Source organism: Tigriopus californicus, chromosome 6 (assembly GCF_007210705.1).
Source record: "Tigriopus californicus strain San Diego chromosome 6, Tcal_SD_v2.1, whole genome shotgun sequence".
Lineage (NCBI taxonomy): Eukaryota > Metazoa > Arthropoda > Copepoda > Harpacticoida > Harpacticidae > Tigriopus > Tigriopus californicus.
Window position 1 is genome coordinate 119,200 of NC_081445.1, and position 9,419 is coordinate 128,618.

The 9,419-nt window shown below is 43.7% G+C and overlaps 1 protein-coding gene across 1 annotated transcript; it reads right to left on the bottom strand.

Annotated features, from left to right (window-relative positions):
• Window positions 1-802: 802 nt before the first annotated feature.
• On the bottom strand, window positions 803-9,266 carry LOC131882547 (delta-1-pyrroline-5-carboxylate dehydrogenase, mitochondrial-like; the record flags this gene model as incomplete). The annotated part of the gene is given in 10 exon segments (XM_059229728.1): window positions 803-1,249; window positions 1,930-2,048; window positions 2,150-2,338; window positions 4,289-4,467; window positions 6,312-6,534; window positions 6,613-6,800; window positions 6,907-7,119; window positions 7,196-7,417; window positions 8,626-8,845; window positions 9,167-9,266. Coding segments are annotated over 10 exon segments (1,713 nt in total). The 3' UTR covers window positions 803-1,133.
• Window positions 9,267-9,419: the final 153 nt, after the last annotated feature.

Consider the following 9,419-nt stretch of genomic DNA (forward strand, 5'->3'; position numbering starts at 1 on the left):
TCCAGATCAACCCTCAATACACGGGTGTCATCGATCAGCAAATTCAAACTCGATTTCTGATCAGATGTACTTTCGAGTGATTGTATAATCATACTTTTGTGCCTTGAATCCATTCAAGACATCTGTCTGTGTACAGTAAACAGATTATAATTAATACTATTATTACTATTTAAAAAATCGGATTCTACACCTTTACACTAAGGTCTGTGTACCATTCCAAATTCCAAGACGCTATGAGAAAACCCAGACGTTTTAATCCAGGCGATTCAGGTTGGGACTTTTTGAGGAGCAACCAGTTTCGACCAGAATTCTCCGGAGCCCAACCTTTGCTTAAAGTAGACATGGGCGTGGGATTACCCTGGTGGCGGCATAAAGCTTACCAATACTGTAACCCGAGGTGCGGTGGATGCCAAAACTATTGGTAAGTTTTAATGGTGGTTTCATCTTTGTCAATCCTCTTTCGTAGCTCTTGCATGTTTAAGAAGCTATGTGGTCTATGGCTAAATCTAGAACGCAATATGGGCGAAATTGGTTGGTAATGATCACATGGAGGCTAAAAAAGGAAATTTAGTCAGACCTCCCTTTGACGCGGTTGTTGGGGCCAAAAGCAAGTGTACATGTAGACGACAATATGACACACTCGGTGGATAGAACCACATCCAAAGAGCATGACACTTAATGGCCGGTTATATAACACTCTAGCCTTAGCTTACATTACGAATAGAAGTTGGCTTTTCCCAAACTTTTTACAAAACGTCGAAAATCCAAGACAACATCGAGGCAATAAGAAAGGCTGGTTGGATTGGTTTTTGAATCGTGCACGTTGAATTTATTGTCCGATTCCCGATTTGAAGATGATACATCTATCAATAACAGGGGTACTATGTTTGCAAATGATGAGAACGTGTGTGTCGGTCGGTTATTTTACTTAATCAAGTGTAGTTTGTATGTGTGTGTGTGCGCTGAGTTTTGTTTGTCGGTTTTTTTTTTCAGGATTCATAGAGGTGGCTCCGAACAAATGGAGCATTCCGATGAGGTCGATAATGCCAAGGTGAAAGCCATATCATTTATATACAAGGAACGAGAAGATCGATGGAGTGTTCCAAATGGAATTTGAATTTCCCGCCGTTCGTTTACTTCTTCATGTAGGGATACTCGACATCCTTCAGCGTGACGAAGGTCTGCTTCACGGATTGCGGAGAAGCCCATTTCAACATGTAGTGAGGTCCGCCCGCCTTGTCGTTGGTGCCTGGAATGGGAGTACAAATCACAATGAACCATCAACCCACGAAACAAAAGAGCGGTGACTGAATTTGGGTCGAACAATTGCTTTTGGTGCAGCCTACCGGTTTAGTAAAGCCCGTTTCTCAGAAGCCACATAAGTAGCCTAAGCAATCGAAGGGTTCAGAGCTTGCTAATCAGGCCACGAAGAAAACGTTTTTCGTCTGTTTTGTTAAGAGGGTAAGTACATTTTGGGTACATTTTTTTAGCCCAAACTTGTTGGGCTTTCAAAAAATTTGAGGCAATCATCGTGGATACAACATATGCGCGCAAACATGAAATGTCATTCTTCTCTTTCTTGCTGAGAAACGTAGAGCAAGAATGGCACCGAAATGCTGATCGATCTAGGAACCACTGCATTGGTGGAGTCTGCCAAATAGGGACATCCCTGAAAGAACGCTGAGTGGTTTGAAAATCAGCGCTGAGAAGCACTCAACTACTCCAAAACGAGTAAAAACCAGGACATGCGCTCTACGATGGGCGTAGAAAAAAGCCGTCTCAGAAACGGAAAGAAGCAATTTGGGATGTGGTTTGCAGTGAGGTAGGGTTTCATCATTATCTCATTAATAAGGGATCATTTGATCCAGCTCAACGACCGGTTTGAACACAATTGCACCCACATTATCCGCTTCGATCTAGTTTTCTTACCAGAGAGTTTAGCCCCTCCAAATGGTTGTTGTCCAACCACGGAGCCCGTGGATTTGTCGTTCATGTAGAAATTCCCTGCGCTGCCCTTGAGCGTCTCCGTGGCCTCCTTAGCAAAGGTCCTTAAATGAGGAAAGTGTTAATGAACAGAATCTCCGAACGGCTAAGAAATGAGCTTTCATCATCATCATCATCATCATCATCTTCTTCATCATACACTTACTCGTCTTGAGAGTAGACCGCTCCAGTCAGAGCGTAGGGCGTGTCCTCCATGACGGTCTGGAGCATGCTCTTCACATCGGTATCTTTGTAAACGTAAGCAGTGAGGATGGGGCCAAAGATCTCCTCGGCGAAGATCTTGTCCTTGGTCGAAGTGGTTTGCACAATGGTGGGCTCCACGAAGAATCCCACGCTGAGAAGGATAGAGACAACGAGGATAAACGGGCTAATTCGACTCAAACAGTTTCACCATTAACACTATTTTTGGACAAACAAATACACGGGTTTCAAGGTGAAAGCTAAGCTCCAATTCAAGCACTCAATCTCGGGGAGAGAGTTGTTGCAACGATCCTAAGATTGATCTAGGGTTCTACCATCGAAGACAAGACAACAAAGAGGCCTCCTAAACAGCCTTGTCACGAGACTCTTTGAATCTCATATATCTGTCAAAAGACACGTCAACCTGATCCAAGACTTGGGGAGCAAACAAGGCCTTGCTTTGATCATCAGGGTATGCATGAAGCAGCACGCACTGCTCAGAGTTTGGTCGAATGTTTGACCCCCAATAGCATCTTCAGTGCAAATATCCAGGCTAGCGTGTCATTTGACAAGGCCATACTAGGCAAATACTCGAGCAAACAAAGATGAAACCTGAGGTGAGTTCTTTAAAACTGTTTCTTATGACGTTAACCATAATGAAATGCCACCTCGCACTCGTCAAACCACTGTGGGGGTGGATTTTCAACCTGGGAAAGGTCTTCAAGCTACCACCGAGGGAACAACTTTAAAACAACTGACCTCGTCCAAGTCCACAGCAAGGAGATAAACGTAAAATGTCTCATACAGTATATGTCCTACAGAATGAAACCAAAATCTGGCCAGACTTTCCGATTAAAACTTTGAATCAACTTTTCAAAGACGCGGACGTAACATATTTTCAATCTCGATTGCTCTTGACTATTGGCCTGCGAGCGTAAGCTTTGGACAAACAACATTGTTCTTCTAAGTATCCATTTTGTGATTTCGTCATCACAGGGACGAGAAATGATCCCTCTTCAGGTCAAATACTTTTGGTGTATGACAAATGTTGGAATTTTTCAAGGAAGAATGAATGCCTTCCACTTCTAGTCTACCGGGGGACAGAAATGTCTCCGGACACTTTCTCAAAATCGTTGTTATTGAGACCAAATTCAAATTTGGCACCAGAAAATATGTTGCTTTCTAATCGGACAATTTGTTTTACAAATCATATCAATGATTGTTTGGGTGAAAACACAAGAGTGGTGCGAGGAAAATCTTTCCTCGTTCTTGAGTAAGGAAATGTGGCACCCCTCATCCCCAGATTTGACCCCAATGGACTTTGCCATTTAGTCAAATCTGGAGATAAGACTGGGGGGGGGGACAGTTTTTAAGAGCCTTCCCGATCTCAAGGCAACCATATTAACAGCTTGGGCAAAATACCTGAAGCAGAAGTCCATGCTTGCTGCAGAAGTGCTCGTCGACGTTTTCGGACCGTAGTCAAAACGCGAGGATGATATGTGGAGTAATGTATTCATAAAAGAACTGAATGATGATGTTCAATAAAATTTTTTGCTTTATACGTTTACTCCGCAACATGCTTCGTTAGGCCTAAAAAGCAATTTACCGGGTCCGGTTTCTTTCCTGTCACCCGGTAGAAGATGAGACCCATCCGGGTCTACCTACATGTCTTGAATCTATGGATCAAGAGACAAACGAGGTTCTTTTCTCTTTGAATGACTAGGCAAATGCAAAAGGAGCTTCTCATGGAGATTGACCACCGTGGAAAATGGGAAAATGACAGGGAAGCCCTCATTGAGCCCGTGTGTTGGATTAGTCAGTGGAGTGGTTCCGAATCAGGAATGTACTTTCCAGCCAGATCAATTTGTACTCAGATCAGCCCAGAATCCCCACAACTGATTGAATTGCTTCCCTGACCCCGACTTTGGAACAAGTACCCCCGAGAACCAATAAAAACGAGACTTGTGCTTTCTCTCCAAACAGAACAGACCATAACTGGTGCGTGTCCCTTGAGGCTGTCTGGCTGCAGAATAGTGGCATAACCGATGCAACAAAAAGAGAGGGTGACTGACTGACTAATTGTTTACGGGACTGACTTGTTTACCTGTCGTCACACTTTCCACCACCCAGAACGGTGGTGTTGGGACCGGCTTTGGCATGCTCGATGTAGCTGTGGCAGCGGTCAAAGGAGTTTCGGTCGATCACAGCGCTCATGAACGAGTCGAAATCGGTCACGGAGCCCATCTTCAGGGACTTTCGAGTTTCCAACAAACCCTCTTTCACCTGCAAGAGAACAAATATTATGCCTTGGAATAAAGATCTCATACATTTATCGTCGAAAGTAGACGACGTCCTCGATCCAAATACTGCATATTTTACTCTACCCTTTAATCTGAATTTAAGAAGGACGCGGTAGAAAGTTTGAATGACGACTATCTCATTCCAGTATCGTTGGACACGGAGCAATTTAATAATTTCGTATTCTATTTAAATCTAAACTTATTTATGTCAGGTTTGCACAAAAAATATCTAACATTCTGAACGCCTTAGTGCGCTCTCTCGTTTTGTGTGAAGATATTTTGCTGATGAAGAGCCAATTTCTTGCTGGTCAGGTGAAGGAGGAGAGTGATATTAATTTACATTTCGTTCTGAACATTTTCACATTCCCATGTTCGTCCCAAACGTTGCACCTTTTTCGTCTATTCCAAAATTCAAGTTGTTAATGCCAATTGAGAGCTAAAAGTAAAACGTCAAGTGCCCGGGGTGTAAAAAAAAAACCAACGGATATCCCTTGGGACCAACTCTCCAAACTTGTTGAAAAATTGAGCTGAGGTGCAATGGATACTGCGTGTAACTTGAGGAGTAACTAGCTTCTTATTCTGCTCTCCAAAAATGGATGCTTGAAGTTTGAGTTATCTAAGGTATACTTTAACGAGCTCGATTTAGACTACAGCCTTTTTCCTGTTTCTAAAGACTCCTCCCCCCTCTTCAGTCTTCCTTTCTTTGGAAGTGGGTACTTATTTCTCGTATTCAAGGAGCCGTGAAATATGTGCCATGAGTTCCACATTCTACGCAACATCCTCAAATGACGACGTTTAATTCAAAGATAAATGGCCGACAACCAGGTTCCGTCATGAATTTTGAATTTGAAGACACAAAAATGTTTTCTACCTGGTTGTCACTTGAGCAGCAAAATGTTCTAAACACGTCATTCACTTTGAACTTGACCAATCTCAATTTGCCCTCCATGACGCTATCCTCATTACCTATCTCTTTGACCGTTCAAGTAAAACTGTTACGCCTATTTTCGGTCACCAATCTGAGGTGATCCGCCATAAGTGCCGCGTGATTCTAGGAATCGTTTTAAGATTTTCAAACGTGAATGTACACTGGTCAAGTTCCCCAAGCATTAGAGCAGATCGAAGTTCTTTCTATGCTCGTCGTATCGCTCTTCAGCTTGGTTAAGTATGGTCTTAGTTGATACCAAGTGCTTCTTGTTACCTAATAACTCGATGGAAGCGAGCAAATGAGATAAATTGGTCCCAATTGAATGATGAGCCTATCATCACAATCAATAAAGAGGGAAGGAAAACTCTGCCTTTGGTGTGGTTTCTAACTTGTCAATTGCCACAATTTAAAAGAAATGCGCTTAAAAGTTTGGTGATCTTGCTAGCCATACCACCTGAGCTGGGGCTTACGTCGCTTCTAAACATACACCAACAAATGAAACATTTGCGTCTTACAAGTTTGCTCACGTTGCCCGAGTCTTTTTGTGTTCCTGTTACTGAATAAAAACAGTTTAATTCAGCTGATCGGATAGTCCCCTTATCTCAACTAGAGTCTCTAATCTCAACTAAGCGAATGCTCTGATTTAAAATTTCCCGCCAAAATTGTGACTGGCTAGACTTGGCCAAGTGTCCGGATTGAAATCAGGGTTGCCAAAATCATTCCCATCTTCCAATGCAATGGCAATCGTTAATGTTTACCGCCTCCGGAACAGGGAATAGTTAAATTCTTGCGAAATAACCTCTATGATTGACAGAAGGTGTGCAAGTAGAAAGAAAATTCCTGCATACTATATTCAGAAGTGATCAAGTATCCACGATCAGTGGAGTGTCTGGACTCACCTGTGGCCAAAGCGATTCGGGGACGTACATTCGCGAGCAGGCCGAGCACTTTTGTCCCTGATATTCAAATGCAGATCGAATGCTCGACGAGACCACGGACTCCACCTCAGCGCTGGGATGAACAAAGTGATAGTTCTTGCCTCCACACTCGCCAATCAACTTAGGGAATCCCGTGTATTGGCTCAGGTTCTGGCCCACGGCCTTCCACAGCCATTGGAATGTCCTAATGAGCATCAACCAGACAGACCCCAGATGTGAGTACGATTCCCCCCATTGAACATTGATCAGGGTGTGAACTCACGGAACAGATCCAGTGAAGTTGATGGCTGCCAGATCTCGGGAGCCGGTGACAGCCTTACCAAACACGGGTCCATCGGCAGGTACAAAGTTGACCACACCATCCGGGAAACCGGCGTCACGGAAGATCTTCAGGATTTGGTAATTGGACAGGACAGCCGTGTCACTAGGTTTCCAGACCACACCATTGCCCTAAAATCAGAATGAGGGGGAACTCCCCAGTGTTTGCAACGAGGGACCTGAGCGCTAACCACGAACGGCATTGATGCCTTCCACAGTGGTGGTTTGATGTACTTACCATGATGGCCGGGGTGTAGGCAAGGTTGCCAGCGATGGCGGTGAAATTGAATGGCGAAATGGAGGCCACGAATCCCTCCAAAGAGCGGTACCGCATCAAGTTCAGGGTGGTGTCTGGACTCTCGCTGATGGGTTGATATTTCAGGAGTTCCTTCCCAAAATAGCAATTGAATCGGTAGAAGTCCACCAACTCGGCAGCGGCATCGATCTCGGCCTAAAGTGTTCATTTCCAAAAGAAATGCTGGTAGGTTCGTGTCTAATTCAACCCGTGCTAGGTAGGTATTGCTCACCTGAATAATGGTCTTGGCTTGACCCAACATGGTGGTGGCATTCAATTGGGCACGGTGCTCATTGGCCATCTGGTCAGACACCTTCAAGAAGAGCTCCATTCGGTCTCCAATGGGGACGCGCTCCCATTCTTTTTTGGCCTCCATGGAGGTGGCAATGGCTTTCTTGACGAGTTCTGGAGTAGCATGATAGAACTTAGCCACCTTCTTCTGGTGATCATGGGGCTGAAAGAAATAACGCGTAAAGGAATTTTGCAACCGCACAGTTGTATCATCTTCATAGTAAAGATCGACAGGGATGGGTGGTATATTCTGCCCCACCAGGCCTATTCACCAATGTGATCGATTTGCCTTCCGGTTAGAGCACACAGATACATGACAGTCCAGAGGTCTCGCACAGCAAGTGATTGTCAAAAGCAAAGAATATGAAATTATCTATCTCACACTCTCGTTCATTCCGGTTGGCAAGTCTCCGCAGCCCCAAAGAAGAATGTCAACCATGGTTGCCACAAATTTGCAATAATCAAGAATTTCATAATATCCCTCCCCCTTCCTACATTTCCATAGTCTGTCATTTCCTCCAAGTGCCATAGATCGTGTTCTATTCATTGCCCCTGTGTTATCATTTTATTCATGTGAGTTACCGTGTTGATCTTTCATTTCAACAGCCCAAAATATGTTTTAAAAAAACTCTTTTATTTCGAAATCTATCCCACTTCACATCACCATGTGTCGTAAAAAGAGCTTATTATGTTTCTATTATAACACGTTTCCCCAATTCAATTCTCCTTGAACCTTCTCAAGGAAAAATGTAGACGCCAAATCTGTTACTTGATGGTGATCCATTAAAATTGACCAAAGTGATGGCTATTGGCTTAGCCTCCCTGGCTGGACAAGGATCAAACATCTGACCCTGATTACTACCATTTCAGGACCTGAATTTGGTCGAATAATTGGATCAACCAATTGAAAACATGTGTCCAATCTAACGCCCTCCGATCTTCATTACCATGATCCCGATAAAACATGGCGCGTCTTCAATTGAGGAGGTTGCGTGGTCATAGATCATCCGGTTTGTCAAGATGATCAGGATCCTGTTTGCATTCATCGTTTCTCCATGAACTTTGATCACTTTCTTGATTAACGGTGTCATTTATCCTGACAAAGGACCCGAGCACTTATTCAGTTGACAGAGCATTTCGCCGTTCTTATGAATGCATTACATCTAACTTTTAGTGAAAGAAAGTGTCAGGACAAAATACAGAAGCAAAGCGGAACTCTCTAACTTAGCGCTTCCCCACAGTGTGGGGTTCAATTAACCTCTTCTCAAAAACTTTCCGGTTCGAACGATCACGTGTAGACACCGGTCGACCCTTTTTTTACATTAACCGACAACACATAATAGAAAACACAGGCCCAATACCAACGCTTACCATGACTTGATAACGGACATCGTCCGTGCGGTATTCCTTGCCCCCAATGATAATTGGACATTCTTCGGTTTGAGCAGCGTGAGTTTTCAGGGCGGCCTCCAATTCCTGGCGCTCCTTGCTGCCCGGCAAATACGACAAAAGCGGCTCATTCTCGACCTTGAAGTCGCGGATCTCCAGATCCGTCTTCGGGACCACAGACGAGATGGATCGCAGCCCAACCCTGTTTCAGAGGCAACAAGGACAATCCCATGTTAATTGAGGTCATTGCTCTCTTCCCCCCCCCCCTTTCATTTGCTACAACGATTGCTTGAAGTGGCAAGAGTACTTGCTCTGAAAATGATGGCAATGTACACCAACAACAGCGACTGGAAATCATTGAAACGTTTTTCATCGTAAGTGATCAAATCGTGGAACAATGATTCCATGAAATTGAACTTTGATGTGTAAGACATAGTTCTCAATTTCGTGAACTTAAAGAGTGGTTGGAGTACCAAGAATGGGTGTTATGTAATCATAAGGTCATAGATGTATTATTACTTACTGTTGCAAGGAGCGGAGTGCTTGGACTTTGCTGATGGTCATCATCGTGTTGGAGATTTGACAACAATACTGAGGTTAGTCACAATAGAAAATAGCAATGAAGGCAATGATAACAATACCAATCTGATTATTATTATTGTTGTTATTATTATTATTAGCGGTGGCAAAAAAAAGATTGTGGCTCTTGGGTGTATTCTGTGTCAGCTGAACGAAATTGCCTCACTAGTTCCCTAGACACTCGAACTCTATGGAAT